The 25,519-nt window shown below is 39.2% G+C and overlaps 1 protein-coding gene across 1 annotated transcript in view; it reads right to left on the bottom strand.

Moving 5' to 3' along the window:
* LOC150080152 (sodium/potassium-transporting ATPase subunit alpha-like) overlaps window positions 1-25,519 on the bottom strand; it is a 379,958-nt gene that overhangs the window by 236,395 nt on the left and 118,044 nt on the right. The window contains exons 6-7 of the mRNA XM_090380992.1: window positions 21,886-22,138; window positions 190-458 (exon numbers count right to left, since the gene is read on the bottom strand). Coding sequence (XP_090237118.1) covers window positions 190-458; window positions 21,886-22,138 — 522 coding nt within the window. The remainder of the gene's footprint in view (window positions 1-189; window positions 459-21,885; window positions 22,139-25,519) is intronic.

The raw sequence follows: 25,519 nt of genomic DNA, 5'->3' as shown, positions 1-25,519 counted from the left end.
TTCAAAAAGGGGTAGGGGATTTGTACATACTCATGAAAGGATTAAATTATTAAATTAAAAAGAGTTAAATTAGGTATATAGATATTTTATATAATAAATGTGGTACTTACTGCTTGTGAGACTTTAGTACATCTCTGCAGTTGATGAAAAGTAGTGAAGTAAAGAATAAATCAAACAGCCAATACTTACTGTTACAGTAGCTAAGAGACCCTCAGGAACATTGGCCACAATAATTCCTATGAGAAAGATGACAGCATCCAGCCAGTGATAACCCAGGATGAATGCAATAACAAAGAATGAAACACCAAGAAACACAGCAACACTAGTAATAATATGAATGAAATGGGCAATTTCTCGAGCAATGGGAGTGTCCCCCATTTCTAATCCAGATGCTAGATTTGCAATACGGCCCATGACTGTGCGATCACCCGTATTTATAACTACACCACGTGCAGTACCTACAAATTAAAAAAATGCGTATACTGTCAAGCATTTGGGTTTTCTACACAACTAAACAAGTTAAGTGTGTTCTTAATACATAAAGAAACATTTGTAATATACAAGTATGCTCAACCAATATTTGTAATACTGTAGTATCAAAAATGTATGATTAGTATCTATGAAAATTTATTTGTCTTCAGTACTTCCCTGTATCAATTTCAGAAGTACACTATGCCCTGTCTATCTTCTGACACCTATATTTCATGTTGTTGTTATTTGGTTTTTAGGAGCATTAGCAACTAAGGCCATATTGCTCCGGGAATATGCGGTGGTCATTCCCTGACCTTTCCACATCCTCCATATTTGGTGGCGACGGGCTCGAACCCCGGTCTAATCAAGAAGCGTGTGCTACGCACTGCTGCTCCTTCCCACCTGGCTACGGAGGCGCCTACCTATATTTCATATAGGTATTGTGACTTCTCTGTTGTGCAGTGGTGTGTTCCTGATAAATTATTTTGAGTGGATATATAATATAAAATCCCACTGGGCAGAAACTCTTTATTACACAATATTGCATGCCCTGGTCATATGTCTGAAAGCAGACATCTCTAACCATTACTTATGGTACACATCTGATAGTAAAATGAACAACATAGCCTGATATTATGGATTTTTAATAATAGCAGTGGTGGTGATGTATAAAAAAAACAGGTCAGTGTCCTCACAACAGTAATCATACTGAGTGTTCACATAAGAATGATACATAGCCAAGAAACAGCTGTTTTTATTCTTCTTTTAACTTAGATTACTGGTTTAAATCTTCTGATCCCAAAGTTACTTCAGATTTGGTCAGTGAAATTGCTTATTCTGGATTAATGCCAAAATTATTGCCTGCAACTTCTCTACATTTATACTCACAGCTGATACAAACTGATAGTTCCATTGCATCTTCAGCTAAAGATATGGCCAACTTATTAGCATTCCACTTTTCTTCTAATTCTTGTATCAACAGTCTTGGTAAGGCAGCTCCTACCATACCAAATACTCTACACTTGATCCCTCGGGTGGTCTTCCATCAGAAAAATATCAGAAAAATTCTGAACAAGCCTGATGCCAAAAAAGCTCCAGATCATGATGGCATTTCTCCACTTGTTCTCCAGCATGCACCCCTATTCTGTGCTGTGTTTTTTCACTACTGTATTCCATTGATGTTTTACCTTCTGCATGCAAATTTGCTCATATCCAGCCAGTTCCAAAAAATAAAAAGGGTGACAAATGCATCCTGTCCAATTATAACCCCACTGTACTTATTTCAACTTCTTCCAAAGTAATGGAGAAATCTATCAAATGCAAACTAAAACCATCCCAAAACCTTCCATCTGATCAACAATTAGATGAAAGGTTTTGAGGTGGATGAAGTGGAGGCCAGAAGTTTATCAAACTCTAAGAGGGAGCTAAATGATTTTGTAATAACTGAGAGCAAAGTGCAGGAAAAATTGTTGAGGTTAAACATAACAAAGGCACCTGGGGTGGACGGGATCTATCCAGTTATATTAAAGGAGGCGAAAAAGGAAGTAAGCAAACCCTTAGCCATAATTATGAGAGCATCGTTCAATTTGGGGGAGTTCCCTACGGACTGGAGATGTGCAGTCCGTAGGGAATTCCAGTCCATAGGGACTGGAGATGTGCAAATATATCCTCAATTCACAAAGCGGGATCTAATAGTGACACGAGTAATAATAATAATAACAACAGAAGTTAAACCTGTTAGTTTAACTTCTGTTCTGAGGAAAATAGATGGAGTCACTGGTTAAAGAAGCATTGCAGGATCACCTATACAAGACTGCATTTATAGTTCAGACATAGCATGGGCTTGTTAAGGAGAAATGTCATCTGACCAATTTGATTGGATACTATTATGTAGTCACAAAAGGAACTGGATGCAAAAAATAATTTTGATATCATATACACTGGTGTTCAAATAAAGTGTATCATTCCTTAAAATTGTAATTGTCATCCGAATAATGTAAGTATGGCAATATTTCTTACAGATTACAATCACATAAGATTGACACACGTAGGTGATGACTTTCAGCTATATAAACATGCTCTGCAAGAGTTGCAGTCATTCCTTGACTGTGTCAGGATGGCAAGTTACGTGCAGTCGACGCCATGAAGAAAGAGTGCTATTGTTGCTTTACGTGAGGAAGGATGCTCTTCCTGTCATATTGCTTATAGAGTGTCTTGTAATCAGTCGATAGTGAATAGATTTCTTTCCAAACTCAAGACTACTGGTTCTGCTGATAGGAAAAAAGGAACTGGATGCAAACTAGTCTCTAAGCCAAAACAGGACCACATTTTGAAGCGCTTATGCCTTAAAAACCGTAAAGCTTCTTCGCCTGAGCTGAAAAGAGAATGGGAAGAACATACAGGAGTGGTAGCAAGTACAGTAACAGTCAGAAGACACCTCTTCAAAAATGGAATTGTAGCCCATCGTCCTAAGAAAAAGCCCCCTCCTAATAGAAAAAATGAAAAAGGCCCGATTAATTTGGTGTAAGGAGCATGTCAAATGGACCCCCGGGGCAGTGGAAGTCAGTTATTTTCTAGGATGAGAAGAAATTCAAACTGCATGGCTCTGATTGGAGACAAACAATTCACCACAGACATGGTTAAGAATACCATTCAGACTGTATGGTGTCTACAGTGAAATTTCCTACCAGCCAAATGATATAGAGGTGCATTTCGTATTGTGGAGTAGGTCATCTGCAATTTATAAAAGGTTCCGTAAATGGCAGTGGATACCTGGCTATACTGGAAGGCAAATTGCTGACAACCATTAGAGACCATTTCAACCAGCCAAGTAACTGCATCTTTCAAGACGACTCTGCTTCTTGTTATTGGGCAAAAAGTGTAAGTAGGCACTTCTGTAGTTACTTTAACTTCATTTCTGCATTAGAGGTTCGACAGTAATGTGTTTACATTTGTTACAGGTGAAAAAAATGGTTGGAAGAATTGTCCAATACAACTCTTAGCTGGCCAGGAAACAGCCCAGACCTGAATCCTATAGAGAACTGTTGGCATCATGTGGAATCAGCAGTTGCCAGAAAGAAACCAAAGATTCTTCATGCACTTCAGTGATAATTCATGTTTGGAACCACGAACTATCAGTTGATTATCTTCAGAAATTGATCTTGTCAATGCCCCGACAGTGTGCTGCTGTCATCAGGGCCAGAGGCAGTTCAACTAAATATTAGTTTGCACCTGGTGAACTTTTCAATTTGTTTTCCATTTAAAATGATAAACTGAAGCAAAGGCTTCTGATAACATTTCATCCATAATTGTAGTGTTACCCAAAACTGTTTTATAAAGGTTGCAAATGTTCATTTTGGAATATTTTGAGAGCACCTGTCAAATATTGCTTAGCTTTGCCTTAACTATAATAAATAGCTTTTGTTTATATTTCTATTTGAGATGCTAGTCATTAACGTGACATACCATTGTGAAAAGGGGTTAGAAATGTGAAATTCTTAGGTGATACACTTTCTTTGAACACCAGTGTACTTGGATTTCAGGAAAGCTTTTGATACTGTTGGCATGGAAGACTGCTATACAAATTCGAGCAGTATGGCATTAAGGGCAGTTGCTGCTATGGATAAAGGGATGGTTGAGTGAGAGAACAGAGTGGTAACCAATGGCATTGCTCTTCATGAACTAATATTATTAGTGGAGTCTCCCTGGGTTTGATGTTAGGCCCATTGTTGTTTTCTATATTTATCAGTGATATTAATGAAGGTATATCAGGCTTAATGTCCAAGATCAGATGATATGAAGGTTGCAAGGTTGTTAATGACAACAATGACAGTACGCTACTGCAACATGATATAGAAAAGTTGGGCAGGTGGGATGAAAGGTGGCAACTGAAGTTTAACATTGACAAATGCAAATGGATAGCAGCAACCCCAGATTAGTGTACCAACTGTGCAGTACTACAATCAGGGTAATGGAGAATGAAAGACCTGGGGGTAATTGTGCAGTCAGATATGAAGTTTTCTGAGGAGTGCAGACAGGCTGCCAGAGAAGCTTATGAGCTTCTTGTCAATGATATACAGGAATTTTGCTATCAGGGATAAGGAGGTTTGTTTGTGGATTTTTTTGCCGCATTTTGGATCGCATCAGCATCTATGGCCATAGCGCACCAAAAAAAGATAAGGAGGTGATTATCTCCTTGTATATGTTGTTGTTATTATTATTATTTGGTTTTTCGGAGCATTAGCAACTAAGGCCATAATTGCTCCAGAGATATGCTGTGGTCATTCCCTGACCTTTCTGCATCCTCCGTATTTGGTGGTCACGGGCTCGAACCCCGGTTATAATCAAGAAGCATGTGCTATGCACTGCTGCCCCTACCCACGATCCCCTTGTATAAGATAGTGGTCAGGCCACACCCTGAGTACTGCATACAGGTCTGGAGGCCCCATTTTTGGAAGGATGTACAGCTGCTGGAACAAGTACAGAGAAGGGCAACAAGATTATTGAGGGGAACAAAGGGTTGCTCTTACCAAAAAAAAAAAAATAAATAAATAAAAAAAAAAAGTCTTAAGTTCTGCAAATTGCAGCATCTGAAGACTAGGCATCTGCAAGGTGATCTGATTGCAGTGTATAAGGCGTTGGATGGTTTGAGCATGCTCAACTGATGGGATTCTTTATGTTGCTCAGATTACACACCTGAAGGGGTAAATATTCTAATCAAGGAAAGATAGTTGTAGAATTGTTGTTTTCATCCGTTCAGTTGCAGCTGAATTTCGGAGACTTTATGGGCAAGCTGCTTCCATGCCCTTCATGCTCATGCCAGCGTTGCTCTTGATGGTGTCAATCAAGCATGTTCTTTGATGACAATTCTTGAGTTCGTTCATAACGTTTCTCAGTGAAAAATACTAGAGTAGGTCACGATGTCTTTCTCTGGCGGTGGCACTATTATATGGCTGTATAAGCCTTTATTAATTAAAACTCAAAGACTTTAAAATCTATCTTTTCCAATAAGGTGATATTTTATCCCGAAATATGACCTTATAGTTGTAGAATTGATGTGCAGAAATTTGGCTTTAGCCAGAGGGCGGTTGATTGCAAGAACAAATTTCCATCAGTCGTGGAAGTTGATAGCTTAAATAAATTCAAGGAAGAATTGGACAAACTTTTGGACCAAATAAATGAATGAATGAAATGAGAAGGGTTTTTTTGGCTGATGGTATAAGCTTGCTTTCTTATATCATATGCCTCTACTAATGCTAATGATCACCAATATGTAATCCATCAGTGTCAATCCACTGGAGCTGTGAGCTGTGAGCTATTCACCAACAAATTAGATCTCTCAACAGTGCCTATCTTACTTCTGAATCCACTCCTTGCTTCAGCCAGGTGGAGGTTGATTTGGCAATCTACAAAATCAATAATAATAGCTGTTCTGGAATTGATAACTTCGAGGGAATTTTCATTAAGCAACTACACAAACTCTATCCATCTGTCTTTGTCACACTGTATAATAAATGCTTGAACGAGACAACCTTTCCTGTCCTTTGGAAGACAGTATTGTTAAAATTAATTCCCAAACCTGGTAGTCCTATTTCTGCTAAGGCCTATTGTCCTATTGCGTTATTGTCCACCTTACATAAAACTCTTGAGCAACTTATTGCTGCCATCTAGATTGCCTATTTACTGAACATTCATTAAAATCCTCTGACCAGTTTGGTTTTCGTCCAGGCCTAGGAACTGAGGCGGCCTTGGTTGAACTTCTTTCCAGAGTAAACAACTGACTTTTAAATATTCTATGGCTATTTTCGTAGATTTCTCTGGAGCCTTTGACTCCCTTTGGTGGGACAGCTTCTTTGCTCACCTCATGGCTGCTCAATGCTCCTCACAACTCTTCAACTCAACCTGCAACTACTTTCTCCGCCGTTTTGTACAAGTCATTTCTGGAACTCAGCAACTTGGTCATTCTGTCTCTCGAGGATGCCCACAAGGTTAAGTGCTTGGTCCACTCATCTACGATTTGTTTCTAGATGAGTGGGTTCTCTGTTCAACCCCCAATGCTTCTAAAATAGCATATGCTGATGATCTAACCCTTCTTGTCCTTGGTAATTCTCATGCTTCTTTGGAAAATACTGCCAGTAGCATTATGAATGATCTGTGCTCTTGGTCCGTTATTAATAAACTTACCATTTCGCCTAACAAGACTAAGCTTCTTTATCTTAAGGGCAACCTTAACAATTTCAAGCCTTCAACTGTTAAAACTTTTTGGTCGTTCTCTCTCCATTGTTGACTCACATAAATTTTTGGGTATTATTCTAGATCATAAGTTTCCAGAAACATATCTTGTGCCTTCATGATAAAATAGCCAAGTATACATTTATGCTTGTCCGTCTTTCGCATCAATCCTGGGGTATTAACCATCATGCCCTTCGTCTTTTGTACAAAGTGGTGTTTGTTCCGATTTGTATCTATGGCACTGGTGCCAGGTTTTGGTATACTAAGAAGATTGCCATCCAAGAGAAACTCTCCTCTATCCAAAGATGCATGCTCTTAATGATGTGTCATACCAGTCCCACTGTCTCGACAGCTACGCTCCAGGTTTTAAACAGTTACCTACCTCTGCACCTCCAAATCGCTTATCGAGGTTTTTGTTATTACCATAGACATGCCATTCCAGATGACTTTTTAGACTTCATTGTTAATAACCACTGCAATCCTAAAACCGAAAAAAAAAACTCATTGCTGGAACTACCTGGTTCAACTCTGGCAAGCTCAGTGGTCTTCTTCTTCCTAAGGTATTGTCAAAAGAAAGTTTATTCCATCTGTGTCCTTTGCCTTACAAAAGTCTATTCTAAAATGGTTCAGTCCAAACCATTTGTGTCAAATTCATCTTTTCCTTCTAACTGGCCATGGTTCCCTGCATGCTAAACTTGCTATGTTTAATCAGTCTGATTCTCCCCTCTGTAACTGTGGCATCCCAGAAGACTGGCAGCATGTTCTTTTCACCTGTCCATATTACTTGGATCTTTGTCAGCCTCTGTCCACTGTGTGTCAACCATTCTCCCCAGGCAATCAGTCGTTTCTGTTGGATTACAAAGAAAAATTATCTTCGGCAAGATTTTGCATATAAAGCCTTTGCCAGACAAATCATGAGTAGTACCTCAAACACGAGAGGTATTAGAACCTATAGTACTTAGTACTGTGCTTGGGTTGGAGGTCAAGAAGACGAAAGAAGATATTTGTTGACATTGGACTTGAACTTCTGTAGATTGTAATTTTCAGGAAATACGTATGAAGGAAGGTTGTTCCAGAAAACAGAAGTTGAATGAATAAATGAGGAAGATGAAAAGTTGGTTCTGTGGGTTTGAAGTTGGACAGTAAATGGATGTTGGCTGGTGGCGGCACGTGTTCAGACTGTTTTGAAAGAGAGAGCGGGAATTATAGAAGCCAATTCAGAAAAACAGTGCCAATGGAAGTATCTGTAGAAGAGACATGCAGCAGAAACAGTAAGGCTATGAGAAAGCGAGTGGAGAGACTCTGTTAGAGATGAATCATTAATTAACCTAACTGCCCTCTTCTGAATGGAATCAAGAAGCCTGAGAGAGGTTTTGGGGGAACCACCCCAGATGTGGGAACAATATTCCATGGCAGGGCGGATTTGCGATTTATACAGAGTGAGCAGCTGTTTGGAAGAAAAGTAATGCCGAGAGCGAAAGAGAAAACCAAGTTTTTTAGATGCAGAGGAAGCAATATTTGTAATGTGCTTGTGCCAAGAGAGATTAGAAGTCAGGGTAATCCCCAAAAGAGATATATCATTTTGCCTAGAAATCAGAGTGTCTCTAAAGATAAGCATAGGAGCAGAAGAATCCTTTTTGCGGATTTAAGACAAGACTGAGTTTTAGAAGGGTTGAAATCAATTAAGTTGTCTTTGCCCCACTAGAGAATTACCTGAAGATCGGCATTTAAGGAATTGGTAGCAGATTTTCAAGAAGTTGAAGCTGATTGAGCAGGACAAGGTTTCTCAAAATGGAAAGTGGAATGCAATGTGCTATCATTGGCAAAACTATGGATAGGATTTCCAGTCAGTGGAAGAAGGTCATTAATATACTTTTTTTTTTTTTTTTTTGGAAGTTGTTGGCACATCGGCTTCTGTGGCCATATTGCACCTCCCAAGGTTTTTGCAGTACTTTGATCCAAGCTCTAGGCGGGATTCGAACCCGCAACCTTTGGGTTGCCAGGCAGGCACTTTACCAACCCAGGTAACCCGGTCGGCTCATTAATATACAAGAGGAAAAGAGTGGGGGAAAGATTTGAACCTTGGGGGACACTGGAATTAGTGGAGAAGTTAGAACACAGAGAGCCATCTACCATCACCCTCAGTGAGCGATCAGAGAGAAAACTGGATAACCAAGTACTAAAAACAGTTGGCAAACCATAAGATGGAAGCTTGTTTAGAAGACCTTTATGCCAAACACGATCAAAGGCCTTTGAGATGTCAAGAGCAACTACTTGTGTTTCACCGAACCTTTCCATTGAATTAGTCCATAAATGGGTAACATAAGCCAGAATATCACCAGTGGATCGACACTGACGGAATCCATACTGGTGATCATTGATCAGACGGAAGGTTTCTAGGTAGTTTAAGAGTTGGCGGTTAATTGATTTCTCCATTACTTTAGAAAGAGTAGAAGTAATTGCAATGGGACAATAATTGGATGGGAGGGATTTGTCACCCTTTTTAGGAACTGGCTGGATATGAGCAAATTTCCAAGCAGAAGGAAAAACACCTTTGGAATAAGAAAGTGAAAAAAGGCGGCAAAGAATAGGAGTAAGTTCAGGAGCACAGGTTTTGAGAACAAGTGGAGAAATACCATCAGGACCTGGAGCTTTCTTAGCATCAAGATTCATCAAAATCCTTCTGATATCCTTTTGACGGAAGATCACAGGAGGCATTGAATGGAGCATGTTGGGAATGGTGGGAGGTGTTTTACCAAGATCATTAATACATGAGCTGGAAGAAAAATGGGATGCTAGCAGGTCAGCTTTATCCTTGGCTGAAGTGACAACAGAACCATCTGGTTTAGACAGAGGTGGGAGCAGAGATGGGCAAAAGTTGCGGCCAATAGCTTTGGCAAGAGACCAGAATGCTCAGCTACCATTAGGGCAAGAAGCAAGTTTTCTACTCTTAGCCTGTTCAAACTCTAGTTTGGACTGATTAATAACTGCTTTACAATTGCTGCGAGCTTTGGTATAGGCAGAAAATGAAACTGAAGAATTAGAAACAAGCCAATTACGATATGCAACATTCTTCTCTTGAACAGCCTTAGCACATTTATTGGAAAACCAAGGTTTAGATAAAGGACGAGATTTTAAAGTGGAGTGTGGGATAAAGGATTCCATTCCTGCAAGAATAATTTCACTGACACGATCTGAGCAAACGTTGACATCAGAAGTTTTGAAACAGTAATCCGACCAAGGAAAAGAAGAAAAGAAGTCTCGCAGGTCATCCCATTTTGCATTCTTGTAATGCCAAACAACACGAGGTTGGGAATAGCCATGAGATAAAGGTTCCATTGGAGAAGAGACAATCACCAAGTTGTGATCTGAAGTGCCTAAAGGACCTCTCACTTCGACCGTATACTTAGAAGGGTTGTTTGTGAGAAAAAGATCAAGCGTATTGGCTGTATGATTAGGATTGTCTGGAACTACTCCTATTCCAGTTCTACCTCCAGTCCAGACCAGCATCTCCACCTCGTAATACCACCAACATCGTCACTACCACCATTTTTTAGCTCAAGTACCATCATCAACTTGGACGGTTGGTTAAGAAACTTGTATGACGTCAAATGATACCATTGTGTCTTCTTGACTTCTACCTCCTGTTAACTGTGGTTCCACTGGTGATATTCTGGCTTATGTTACCCATTTATGGACAAATTCAATCGAAAAGTTCGATGAAACACAAGCAGTTGCTCTTGACATCTCAAAGGCTTTTGATCGTGTTTGGCATAAAGGTCTTCTAAACAAGCTTCCATCTTATGGTTTGCCAACTGTTTTTATTTGTAATTGATTATCCAGTTTTCTCTCTGATCACTCACTGAGGGTGATGGTAGATGGCTCTCTGTCTTCTAACTTCTCCACTAATGCTGGTGTCCCCCAAGGTTCAGTTCTTTCCCCCACTCTATACCTCTTGTATATTAATGATCTTCTTCCATTGACTGGAAATCCTATCCATAGTTTTGCCGATGATAGCACATTGCATTCCACTTTCCATTTTGAGAAACTTTGCCATGCTCAATCAACGTCAACTTCTCGAATATCTGCTACCAATTCCTTAAATTGTCGATTCTCCACTCGGGCAAAGACAGTTGATTTCAATCCCTATAAAACTCAGTCTTGTCTTATACCTTGCAAAAAGGATTCTTCTGCTCCTATGCTTATCTTTGGTGACACTCTGATTTCTAGTGAAAATGATATATCTCTTTTGGGGATTACCCTGACTTCTAATCTCTCTTGGCACAAGCACATTACAAATATTGCTTCCTCTGCATCTAAAAAACTTGGTTTTTCTCTTTCGCTCTCTGTGTTACTTTTCTTCCAAACAGCTGTTCACTCTGTACAAATAACAACTCCACCTTACCATGGAATGTTGTTCCCACATTTGGAGCGGTGCCCCCAAAACCTCTCTCAGGTTTCTAGATTCCATTCAGAAGAGGGCAGTTAGGTTAATTAATGATTCATCTCTAACAGAGTCTCTCCACTCGCCGTCTCATAGACGTACTGTTCTGCTGCATGCCTTTACTACAGATACTTCCATGGGCACTGTTCTTCTGAATTGGCTTCTATAATTCCTGCTCTCTCTTTCAAAACAGTCCGAACACGTGCAGTCACCAGCCAACATCCATTTATTGTCCAACTTCAAACTCATAGAACCAACTTTTCATCTTCCTCGTTTATTCATTGAACTGCCGTTTTCTGGAACAACCTTCCTTCATATGTATTTCCTGAAAATTACAGTCTACAGAAGTTGAAATCTAATGTCAACAAATATCTTCTTTCGTGTTCTCAATCTCCAACCCAAGCACAGTACTAAATACTATAGGTTATATTACCTCTCGTGTTTTTTGGTTTTCATTAAAAAAAAAAAAAAAAAAAAAATTACTGCTAAATTTAATTTTATTTGCTGATATTTTGAATGATTTGGACATTCAGTGTATGATACTCGAGGTCTCCTGTGGTTTTCACTCAGCTGGGGCCTGCCTCCTCATGGCGTGGACAGGTGCACCACCCTGGTGCTTGTTGCTTTCTGATAGCAAAGCAGCCAGAAACAACTAAACAACATAACAAACATAGCATTACACACATTTCTGTCCTTTCTGCAGAGTTTTTGTAACATCACAGTGTAACACGGCAGAGTTGAACAGTGTCACCATGTTGACACATGTCAACATGGTGATATGGCGGATTTGCCAGTTTTTTTTGGCTGGGGCCCCACTTTACTCAATAAATGAAAAAAAAAATAATAATAAATAATGAAATGGTGATTACTATCTTATGTTGCCAACTTTCCATAAATTTAATGTAAAATTTAGTTGTTAGTCATTTTATTGACTTAATTGTTAAACTAAATTATTTTCTATAAGCAGCTTTATAGTAATAGCCAAGCTCCGTGGTTTATTTTGAATTTTGATAGCGATTTTGAAAGTTAATACTTAGTGTCCGTAGATTTTACGTTCATAACTTGCCGCCATTGTTATACAATACGGAATACTGTAAGGATTAACGTAAAACTAGATAACGAAATACGTAACCATGTATTACAAATCTGTTAAATTAGTATAGTATTATCAATAAAATTTATTAATTTTATTAAATTTCATTGTTAATTAAATTATACTTGAACAGAATCATGACCCAGACTACAGCAGAGTTCACAGAACAGCCAGAGTGCTGTGGCTCGCAGGAGAACCGAAGGGGGCAATTCTCCCATGCATCACAGTCTAAAACAATGTGCAAAATGCGAAATGTTTGCAGACCTGTCCAGAATAGGACATGATCTAGCCAAGGAGGATTTCTTTGTGTGTGCTAGGTGCAGAGACAAGGAAGAAATTAGGCACCAGCATTCTGATGGGCATCTATGAGTTTGAGGTGTAGGGTAAATGCCCTGGAACACTTGGCTGCGTCAGGGTATAAACAGAACATTTACATGATTTGTTAGATACTATCAGACTGGACTGTAGTATACCACATCACTATGATAGATATGTAACAGAAAGAAATATCTTTAAAAAGGCAAAGGATCATCAAAACTGGAAGCCTGGAGAAGGTCCATCTCTTCTAATAAAATTAATTTTCAGTTGCAATGTGCAGATAGCAAAACAAGGTAATGAAGAAAACAAATTGTAGACTTTCCATGCTCAATGAAAACTGATTTTAGGCAATACTATTGTATTAGTAATGGCTGCATGGTGCAAGGAAGCCTATGGCGTATGCTACACCATCCAAATAACAAAAAAATAATAAGAAAAAGAAAATTTAAAAAATAAATAATTAACAAGAGAAAAGGAAATAGACAACCTATGCGTTTCCCTCCTGCCATAATTAATTATCCAGCTGACCTTTGAATTTCCCCAAACTGTCAGCCCCTACCACCCATGGAGGTAACTTATTCAAGTAATTTATAACTTGCTGGCTAAAATAGAACTTCCTGCAATTCAGCCTAACATCTCCCCTCATAACTTGAAATAGTAGTAGTAGTGGCATGTGATGCAAGAAAGCAAGTGTATGAGCTTATGCAGCATCAGCAAAAAAAAAAAAAAAAATCACACCATTCCCTCCAAATGCCTGTCCAGTTCCTCCTTAAATTTATTCAACCTATCAACTTCCACAACAACAGATGGAAGTTTGTTCCAGCAATTAACCACCCACTGGCTAAAGGCAAATTTCCACACATCTATTCTTCTACATCTGTCTTTTCTTAATTTGAATTTATGGCTTAGGTTCGTAATCTGAACAAGTGGAAGGATCCCATCAGAATTCAGCATGCTCAACCCATTCAAGGCCTTATACACCTCAAATTATGGACCCTAGTTCTAGAATCATTCATAACTGTGAAAATTTCGTCCTCTTTCATTTTACTTATGCCTCTCAGAGCCTCAAACACCTCAATCAAGTCTCCTCTAAGGTGCCTAGTTTCCAAGCTCTGCAATCCACATATTCGAAGTCTTTCCTCATACGGATGCCCTTTTGCCGATCTCACCAGGTGAGTTACGCATCTTTCGACCCTTTCAAGAAGTACAATGTCTTTCTTTAGGTGCGGTCTCCATACTTGGACACAGTATTCCAAGTGTGGTCTAACAATAGCCTTATATAATGGGATTATGGCGGCTTTATCTCTACTAACAATTGTATAGAAATGGTATGCTGGAAAACAGTAAGGATGCTGATACCCATGGACTAATTCCAGAATAACAGACTAGTTAATCATCACTGAGCATACTACCATGGGACTCTCAACCATCCCATATGACAGCCTAGTGTATTTAATTAGCAGTTGCCATGCCAATTATCATCTAACTTCACTTCTTTGACACATATTGTCAGTGGATATTAAATTAATCAAATAGTATCCAGTCTGCATGAATGAATATAACAGCACATTTCCATCAATGCACAGAGCAAGCTGAAATAAACTGCTGCTGTTTTTGAAGGCAAATGAAAATCTTATACCATGTAAAAGTGGATGTTCTTGATAAATTATTCATTGATCACACATAGATGAAAAAATTTAACTTCTGATTTACTTACTACAACAGAACTAAACATCAATAAAACGTCCAATTATATCATCACAGCTCTGTGACTAAATTTGATATTCTCAGGTGAAAAAAAAACCACAACAGATAATGGATAAAACAAGCTACTTAATGTACACTGTTACATTTCAAGCCCATTCAAATATTTTTCTTAAATTAATCAAATTTTCTTAATTTTTTTTTCTGTGATTAACAGAAGTGAAAAAATATATATAGTTCTCTTTATTGCTGTATAGTTATTTTGTCAATTAATTATAACTTTACAAAATATTTAATCTCTACAGTTTTATGTTCTATAAACTGTTCACTTTAATTACTAGCGTATAATATTTATTGCTCTCTTTCAGTATACTCTTTAAGTCTATTTTCTCTCACTTCACAATTAGCACCACATTCACAACTCTTACATAATACACACAAAGCATGCAATTACTGTTTAAAGACAACAATACTGCATTAAAATTATATTTAATCTCTTAATTTCTTTTATACATACAAATTGTATGGAGAAAAGAAGTAATGACTGCCAAATTTCTATTTGTCTGATTTTAATAAAATTAGGAATGGCTTGACTAACATTTTTTTTATAAACTTTCAATATTAAAATTTCATAAAAATCTGTCCACTGAGTTGGTTGTTTGGGTTTTAATGGTGCATCAGCAACTAGGGCTATAATGTGCCAAAACCACGTCCCATACAAGATAACAGCAAAAATTTCAGTGAACTAATTACTTAGGTCAATATGTATAAAAATAAATATATGTAAGAGGTAAACTAATATAAAAATATATTTATTTGTAAAAGAATAAGAGAAGTTTACCTCAATATGATACGTAAAACACTTCCATATTATACTCTCCAGAAATTAAAAAGCAAACAATTAAAAAAAAAATCGAAAAACTTACGTTACAGGAAAAAATAATTAAAAATCAATTGAAAAATTAATTTAACGAAAAAAAAAAAATGATTTTCCTTCCTGAAGCTGACAACAAAGCGTTGTCAGATTGACCGTATGTCGTGATCACAGGAATGAAAATTACCGAATAGGGGTGAGGACGAAACTTAAATAGGGATTATTTGTCTTTGCACATGCACACAAAAGACCACAAATCGGAGGTTAGATATGGCCGGCAAACATTAACAGAATTTCTCATGTAATTTAATTTTGTCAGTTTCTGCAATTAATAGTCTCGTATAATTACATTGGACACTTAAGTATTTTGGTTTCGCTAAATAAAAAAGTGTTTTTCGTTAATGGCATGAAAGGCTAATTGTGATGCTGCTGAACGAGAAGCACGAACTGAGGCCGCATGTTGATTAACACAAAAATTGAGAGGAAACCACGTAGAACCTTGATAAGACAAGTCTTAATCGCCATAAGAAATGTATAGCAGGTCATTTATTTGTGTTGCGAACGAGGAAAGGACTGAGCGACTGTTCAGTATAGTGCGTAATTTCCATATTGACCTAGCCACAATTTTAAATTTGGTATCTTTAAAGAATCTGTTAAGCTGTTTGTGGCCCTGTTCAACATATGGGACAGAAATAAAGTATTTTTGATATTACTATTGTAGGTTGGTGTAATGTTTTGTATCCTATCCTGAGCTTGTACCCTAATTCAATTTATTGTAGCAAGGGGGGGTTACCGATGTTTAGGAATCTGCTGGTTAATATTTGTATTTCTGTGCCCAAAGCAGATTCCATCGTTGAATATTTATAGGCATTGAGAAATTGATTAAAGATATGCAGAAACATACCGCTATTGTAGGTTTACGATAGATGTTAAATTGTATTTTATTCCAGTCGTGAATAAGCATGAAATTTAGAAAATTTAATGACTTAGTATCCGTATTCTCCCTTTCCAACGTAAATGAGTCTAGAATGAATATTATTAAATGAACATAAAATGTCTTGGATAGTGCTATGAGCAATAACTAGAACATTGTCTCAATACCTCCTATACCATGTGATACGAGGTAGAAAAGGCATCAAATGTACATGCTCGATTTAACATATACATCTGATGCCTTTTCTAGTGTTCGATAACAGGCTTTATCTGATATAGCTTTTTTTGTGACCTCCTCATGCCAAGATTATTGCCATTGGGAGAGTAATTTATCATGTATTAGCTACCTATAGTCGGTATAGGGGACTAACAGGCAAAGAGTGTTGTGGCATTCTGGTGATCTGGCCATGGCATTTGCCAGTTCATTACCCCCGATCCCAATGTGGCTTGGGATTCAGCAGAAATGAAGGTCAAAAGAACGTTCAGAAAGACAATGTAATGTCTGCTGGATCCGGGCCAGGAATGGATGGGGGTTATACCTCGTTCCTGATAAAGCCTGCAGAATACTTAGTCAGTATACACCATAAACCTTTGGTACTTGTGAGTTTCAATGTGGTCCAAGGCTAATTGTACAGCATACAACTCAGCTGTATACATGCTGCATTCATTGCAAATCTTCCCAGATATAGTGATCTGGGAAGATGGCAGCAGATCTGACAGATGGCTCTGACTTCGAGCCATCAGTAAAGACACGCAAGAAGTTAGAGTACTGGGCACTGTGGGCAGCATAGAGTTGTTGGTAAACAGATGATGGGGTGATGGCCTTACCCCAATTTTTGATAGGAAAGTCGTATGATGGTAGGTGAGCATGCCAGGGTGGAAGTAGTTGCCTTGGTGACTGAGCAACATTGTCTACTGTAATGCCAAGCTCTCTGAACAGCTCTTGGACAAGGATACTGATGCTAGAACTAGGGGACATAAATTCAAGTTGCGGGGGGAAATGTTTAGATTGGACTGCAGGAAGTTTTATTTTAGCCAGCAAGTTATAAATTACTGGAATAAGTTTCCTACATGGGTGGTAGAGGCTGACAGTTTGGGGAAATTCAAAGGTCATCTGGATAGTACCTTCAGGTGAGGGAAGCGCATAGGATGATAGGTTTAATTTCCTTTTCTTTTATTAATTATTATTATTATTTTATTTTTTCCTTTTTTTTTTTATTCGGGGTTTTTTTTGGCTGGTGCAGCATAAGCCATAGGCTTTCTTGCACCATGCAGCCATTACTAATACCAAAGGGATGACTGATAGTCTGAAGAGTGTTATAAAGAGTTTCCCATCGTGGCTCGAAAATGGATGTCCACGTAGGGCTGAGAGGGATTTCAAATTAGAAGTATAGTTTAGTGACAACTGCTTTCATTGCAAGGACAGTAGCGGTTCACCTGCTTCGACATATAAACTCTGGACAGGGGAAGTTCTGAATGCCCTAGTAGCAATACAGATGGCTTGGTGGTGAACTGGGTCTAGCCATCATTGTATGCTGTTTCTAGCCGATGTGTACACCTGGGACCCATAGTCTAATTCAGATCGGACAAGTGCACGGTAAAGACCGAGTAAAGTGCAGCAGTCTGCTTGTTTGGTTTTTATTGGCGCATTAGCAACTAAGGCTATAATGCGCGCAGCAGCCTGCACCCTAGCTATTGAAGGAGATAGTACGTAGGAGATTCAATCCCCTCGTGCACTTTGTCTGCAGTTGACGGATATGTGTTAAAAATGTCAACTTCCTATCGAATACGAGTCCCAAGAACTTTGTCTCGGGTGCTACTGGAATGATGTTTTGTCTGAGCTTGAGTTCCGGTTCAGGATGAAGGTTCCATATGCAACAAAAGTGCATGCAGAGTCTTCTGAGGCAAGAACCTGAAACCATTAGCCACTGCCCAAGATTTGATATGATCAACAGCATGCTGCAATTGTCTTATGTTTGACAGAAGAGAGTAAAGTCATCAACAAAGAGGGCACTGTTAACAGCTGGAGGAAGTTGTTCAGCAATAGAATTAACTTTGATGGCAAAAAGCGTAACACTCAGGACTGACCTTTGCGGGACTTCCTTCTCTTGACAAAAATATCAAGAGAGAACAGAACCTACACGAACTTGGAATGAACTGTTCATTAAAAAAATTTTTACAAAAAGGGGTAGATGGCCCCTAAGACCCAGATCATGGATATCCTTTAAAATTCCAAATCTTCAAGCCATGTCATACGCTTTTTCCATATCACAGAAAATATACACCAGGTGCTCACGTTTGACTAAAGCACCTCGGATCGACGCTTCCAGTCTATTAAGATGGTTGAGTGTTGATGTGACCTGTTCCTTTGGAAAGGAGACCATTTGCTTTTAAATACCACATATGAAGGGCATTCACCATCCTTTCCAAGTTCTTGCACATGCAGCTTGTCAGAGCAATCAGACGGTAATTATTCAGAAATTTTGGATCCTTTCCTGACTTCAGAAAGGCAAGCCTTATGCCAGGAGTCTGGAAATTCATCTTGAAGATAGACTTTGTTGTACAAACAGAGCAACTGATCCATGGATTCAGATGAAAGATGTTTAATCATCTCATAATGGATATTGTCTGCCCCGATGGCACTCGCCTGGGATAGTTTTAATGAAGCTTTCATTTCCCATTCTGTGAATGGGTTAATTGTATTCTTCGCAGATATTTGATGACTTCTTCAAATATTGCTTTTCAGCATTTTGTTTAAGAGCCAGAAACTCAGGGGGATAAGATGTTCTGGCAGACAACACTTCAGCAAATATCTCCCCTAGAGTGTTTGCAATTGCAGTTGGGTCTGCAACTGCACATCCATTATGCTCCAGGATCAATGAAGTGTGTGATGTGTATCTGCCCTTCATTTTCCAGACTTTATCACGCACAAGCTTAGGTGATGAAGCCTGGTTAATGGAAGATGTGAAGTGGATTCAAGATTCGTTCTGTGCTCGTATATAAGACATCTTATGTACGTGAACATTTGAATGCTATTAAATTATCTGTGGTGGGATAACGACGAAATATTCCCCATGCTTTGTTTTGAGCCTTTCTAGCTGCTGTGCATTCTCCATTCCACCATGGTTTTGGAAAACGTGGAAACCGGAACGATGTCCTTGGATTGCAACTGCCGCTGCCTGGATGGTACTTTGTGATGTGCTTTACTGCCTCATTAATTGGCCCCCGGTCGACTGTAGTGGTATTGAACATACCACTACAGTCGGTCAGAGGTCTAAAGGCATTCCAATCAGCATGATTGATTTTCCAATGTGGTATCCTCGACTGGTGGCACTTGCTCCCATTAGAAATGGTGGATAGCACGGGGAAGTGATCACTACCATAAAGGTTTTCTTCAACTCCCATGTACACAGAGGCAGATGGAAAGATCAATGGCAGTAAAATGTACAGATAGTTGTGTGGAAAAAGGTGTTAGATCCCACATTTAGAAGGGCCAGTTCATTGTTTTCAAGCAATTGCTCAATAATCCAACTTCTTCTATTGATGTTAGAACTACCCCACAGAGTATTAAGTCCGTTGAAACTTCTAATATTAGAATATGGTGTGGTAATTGCTTAACGAGATTATAATCTGCCTGGGGAATGTCATTCCCAGGTGGCAAATAGATGGAGCAAACAGTTAAGAGGAACCACACTGTAAGACAAACTGCTACGGCCTCTAGGTTAGTGGTAAAGCTTGAAAGGGGGGGGGGTACCCACAAGAATAGCAACTCCTCCATGGGCAGGTCCATCTACAGCTCTATCTTTGCGAATAACTGAACAGTTACATAAGTAAGGGTCCCCATTTGTTTTTAAATACGTCTCCTGTGAGCAAAAACAAGTTGGCTCATGCTTACTCAGGAGAGCCTTGATGTCATCACTATTTCTACAGAATCCATGGCAATTCCATTGTAGAAATTTAAATATACCCATTATTTAGATTTCTTGAGTCTGTCTGGTGGCTTCCAAAGGGCTGAGGGCTTAGTTTTCTCATTCCTGGATTTACCTCTCTTTGGAAAGACTAGGTGTTGGCCTGTATCCATATTGTATTCTTTCGCAAAGAGTTCCAGGACACTTATACTGTACCTCCTTATCTTCTACATCCATTATTCCTTGGATTATAGGTGACTGTTCCAATTTATTTGGAGTTTCTTTAGCACTGTGTTTTGGAAGTGGTGGAGCACTAGGAAGTACAGATATAGGAGTGGCAGCTGACTGATTTTTGGGTGGGCTTTTGGGAACTTAATAAATAGCATGTAATGGGAGTAAACAACTCCCTTTGTGGAATAGTCATACCAGTCTGAGTGCTGATGGTATTTTTTTTTCCCCAGAAGCTTTCTGGGCGTATGAGGGTTGGTGCTATTTATTGGTTGAATGCATTTTCTGGCCTCCTGATAGATGTTCAACTCTGTTTTTAGTTTTTGGATTTGTTTTTCATCCTTCCAACTCTGGCATGCTTGAGAGTATGCAGGGTGTTCTCCTTGGTAGTTAGTACAACTTGGCTTAGAAGCTAAACATTCCTTGCTCTCGTGGTCTTTAGTACCACAGTGAGCACAGGCAGGTGAACCAGACAAGCTGTTTGAGAGTGACAGTACTTTTGGCTTTAGAAACACCTCAGTGGGTTCGGAATATAAATTCTCACTGGGCAGTTTAAATGGCCTGCCTTTATGGAACTTTGAGGCCATGGGGTGTTTGAACGTTAGGATGAAAACTCGGGTAGGGACGAGATTCCCATCCTTCTGCATCGATATTATTTTGACAGCAGTCACTCCTTGGTCTCTCAATTCAGAGCAGATCTCTTCAGAAACGTGAAGAAGGTCCCACTCTGATATGACACCACATGAAGAATCCAGGGTTTTATGAGGGGTAACAATGATGGGTATTCCCCCTAACGATGTGGCTTTCAGATGTTTCTGCACATGTTTTTGTCTTGCAGCCTCAACTAAAATGTCCTTTTGACAGATTTTGGAGATCTGTCAACCCTTTTAATCCTTTCTGGACAAAAGGGTTACATTTTCCCGAGTGCCTGCTCTCTGGTGGAATGGAGAATGAGGAAAAGCAGTGTCACAGATGGTGGTCTATCCTCAGTTCTGGGCCTTTTTGAATTGGGATTATCAGTATCTTCCAACCAGTTAGGTAGGGGCCTAGTTGGGGGCCCCACAAGAATTAGGATTTAAATTACTCATATCAGTAAGATAAAAATTTCTGATGCCCTAAGAATCTCACCCTCCACGGAGCCCTATGAGGGAACGCCCACTGCAGGTACTGCATACACGAATTGGATGCCAAGTTCGCTTAGGAACACCATATCCACATTTCCAATAAGCCTTGATCCTGGGAGGACTTATTGGAATGCAGTTGACCCTAGCAATAAGAACCATCCACTGAATGATCCCAGTCAGGGCGATCCGGGGACCTCCCATCTTGTCGAAGCAGGGGCTGAAGTAATGTATTAAGGCTGGGTCCCCTCAACCACTAGGATTCCCCTTTCTGAGTTTCCATGGATCACGGTGCACGGCCGCACACACACACACACACACACACACACACACTGGATTCCAATTATGTAACCCTGGAACCAAGGTTGTCACATATGGACAGACAAAAGGATCGACATGAAGAAAATGGGAGCTTATGCAAATAGATATGAACACACCTAAAAATCATATAAATAAGCAATTTATGAGCACTACTACTGGTAAACTGATGAACTAAGCTAAATTTATTAAGCCCTCTCAATTAATACACTTATAATATCTAAATGAAAATTCACTTTTACCTTCAACACAATTTGTTGAAAAAAAAGCCAAGTTTCTAGTTTCCAGTGGATTTTCATTTGTTAATTCTGGAGACCTAGTCTGAGGCTCAGATTCTCCAGTCAGAGATGAGTTGTCTACCTTGCAGCTTTGAGAAGAGGTCACTCTAATATCTGCTGGGATCCTATCACCACCTTTTACTTCAACAATATCTCCCACTACAACATCTTCAGCAGGCAATGTAAGTTTCTGACCATCTCGAATTACCGTAGCATACTAAATGCCCAAAGAAATTTTAAATTACTAAAATTAAGAAAACTTGGAAAAACAAGGAATACTTTTGAAAGTATTAATTTATTAATACTAACCACAAATACTGTAAAACACTGTTGATTACTGTTCTCTAATTACAAGGTTTAAAGATAAACAGAACAAGTATTGCAAAAAATATATATACTTCTGATACAAATGTTATCTACAAATGACTGCATACAATAGTTCTCTGACAACATAGATCTGTTGTCTGAGAAGTATGTTTTCCTTTAAATATAATTTCACTGATTAAAAAAAAAAAAAAAAAAAAAAACACAAGGCGAGGAGAACAACACACACACACACACATACACACCACCACTGCAAAGCAACATTAAAAGGTTTTCATTTTGGGATATTATCAGCACCATTACATGACTTGTATTGAATTATCAGGTTAAATATAATGGATAGCCACACTAAGCAATTACACACAAAACTTGTTCTGAGTAATGCAATGGCCTGGGGTGTGGGGGATGATTCTTCACAATTGTTAATGTCTAGATGCATAAAAAAAAAGTTTTATTAATTATTATTAACCATAAGAAAAATTATTATTAGTGACTTTGTCATCATGTATTGGTTCCTGTGGTATGTTAGTTCACATGTTATTTATTGTGCATTATGTTAATACAAGTATGCGTTCATAAACCAGTTTTGTATGTTGTGTGCTAACCACAGCATTAAATGAATATGCTTTTAAAAGTCGTCGAGTCCGTAATGATTTTTTAAATTTTATTTTTTACATTTTCAACAAAATCAATTTACATTCCATGCACAAAGAGAAAAATTAAAAAAAAAATTTTAAAAAAAATCAAAAAAAAAAAATTGCCATTTACATTTTGGGAATTAAGACAGTTTCTTGGCATCGGATCAGTATCATTCTAAAAGCCACACATTGAAGTTGGACTCTTCAGCAATGGTGCTTGCCGCTGTTCCATTCACTGTTAAGGTCATTCGGGTCTTTTACGGATTCAAGTAGAAGTCTGCTCTGCAACTTCCTCCGCAGGCTCCACTTGAGATGTTGCACTGATAGGGGACACCTCATCCCTGCTTCTTGTGTGCTTCAAGTAAAAGTTGTAAATGATGACCTTCGCAGAAATGAATAAGAAGTTACAAGCGGTGCATTTTGTCTACTCAGAGTGAAGCAGGTACCAGTAATCCTCCAGAGTGCGGGCGTGGTTGCAGGCAAGCCTCGCAGCTTCTGATGCATACTCCATCAGTTTGTCATTCACAGGGCATGCCAGGTACGTGTGTTCCAGGTTACCCGAAGTGGCTTAGAAGAGGCAGTAGTTTGAGGCAAGTAATCTGAAACTTTGCAGCTTGACTGGGGTAGGAAGGATGTTGTGCCAGTGTCCACTGGATATCAGCATCAGATTTGGAACATTTAGTACTGTACAGAAGGTTCCACTGAAAGTTAGATGGTGGCTTGTGGTGTGTGGAGAACTTGGCAAGTGGATGATGGGAAAATCGGTGGCTGTGTGGCATGACTTTTAAGGTGTTCTTTTAAGAACTTTTAAGGTGTGCCAGAGAATGCTTGCCGCCATCTGGTTGGCTACAAGCACTCTCCCTCTCAGTGAAGATATAATGTATACACTTCTCCATTTTCCAAGTACTTTGTTGAAATGACTCAACAAAGTAAGGCAATTCGGGCCAGTTCTTCTGTGAGAAAACAAGGGTATTGCCGAGATATTTCTGTCCCTTGCTGGACACACCTAGCTATTTCTGTCCCTTGCTGGACCATGTGCATTGAATGGGGGGGGGGGAGTTGGTTCTGGTTTTCCAGTTACCGGCCCAAAGGCCACTGGTCTTACTGTGGTTAAGTTTTGCTCCTGATGTTTGAGTGTAGAGGTTGTGAGCCTTTTGGATGTCTTCAAATTCACTCTCATGGTATATAATAATTGTGATGTCATCTGCGTATGCTGAGTGGGTTATTTTAGGTGAGGTTCTGGTAGCAGTGTTCGGGATTGTAGACTGGTGGCAATTTTATTGAGGAAAAGGTTCAATGGCAATTGATGCCCAGAGAGTGGGGCAGCCATGTTATACCCCCATGTTTTATCCCTCTGGAGTAAGGAATGTTGCAGGTGAGCTGGTTATTCACTTTCAAGCAGAATTTGGTATCCTTGTATAGTAAATAGATTGTATGAATGATGTAGGGTCCGTATCCAAATGCTTTCAGGATTTCAAGTAGATAGCAGTGTTTAACTCAGTCAAATGCCTTTTCCTGGTCAAGGCTAATTTAGCACTAGGAATTCACGTTGACTGTTTGCAGTGGAGAAGAAGTCACGGAGCAGAAGAAGATCGTCGTGTATTGATCTTCCAGGTACTGAGTATGTTTGTTGGTGATCGATGACATCAGAAAGAGTGGATTTCATCTATTGAAGATGGTTTTGGAAATAATTTTGCAATCTGCGTTCATTAAGGATATTGGGCATCAGTTTGGGAGATTTGTGCAATCTCTTTTCTTGAATATCAGTCATGCAACAGAGTTAGTGACAAAATTTGGTAGATGTAGGATTGTGCTTCTTCAAGCATTCTTAACAGTAGCACTCTGATTGATCCCAGAAGGTTCGGAAGAATTCAGAAGTCAGTCCATCCAGACCTGGAGTTTTGTTTTTGGGGAAGTGCTTTGCATATTGCTGTAAGTTCTTGTAGGGTGACTGGTTTCTCTATACTGTGTTAGACCGTTGGAGGGATTTTTTTGAGTCCTGAAAGGATTTCCTCGGTTGCCTTTGAAGAGATGTATATTTCTTGGGAACTGTATGTTTCTTGATAGAATCTAGTTACTTCAGAGAAGATTTCCTCCAGGTGTTCAGTAATGTTTCCATCTTTCAGCTGAATTGCAATGGTGGTGGTTGCTTCATGACATCTGCATTCCAATGAGAAAAAGTGTTTGGTCAGAGCATCAGATAGATTTATGTGGGTGTGTCTAGATCTCAGTAGGGTGCCTTTTTCAGTGTTCGAAGCGGGTTTGTATTGCTTGTAGTGTTGACTGATGGGGCCTGACTGTCAAGTGGGAGATGCTTCGGTCTTTGCTCAAGTTGATAGAGGTTAATACACTTTTGGTCACTCTTCTGATGGCTGTAGATTTGTGAGAATGATTTCAGTTGACTTAAATCTAGAGGCCACTCTGTGTTCATGGGCTCCAATCTGTCTTTGGATTGGGATATCAGGTTTTGTAGCTTAGAGATATATTCCCCGTCTTGAAGGCTATTGTTGAACATCCAATAAGCACCTCCACTTTTGAATGCTTCTGACCAGGGAGACTGTGTGTTTTGGGATGTAGTATCTGTCCAGTTGGACTTGGTAAGGAAGTCTTCCAGATGCTGTATTTGCTGATCTCCA

Source organism: Mastigoproctus giganteus, chromosome 9 (genome assembly GCF_048544385.1).
Source record: "Mastigoproctus giganteus isolate SK-2022 chromosome 9, ASM4854438v1, whole genome shotgun sequence".
NCBI lineage: Eukaryota > Metazoa > Arthropoda > Arachnida > Uropygi > Thelyphonidae > Mastigoproctus > Mastigoproctus giganteus.
The sequence above is the reverse complement of the archived record's forward strand: the minus strand, read 5'-3'. Positions and strand labels throughout refer to the sequence as shown.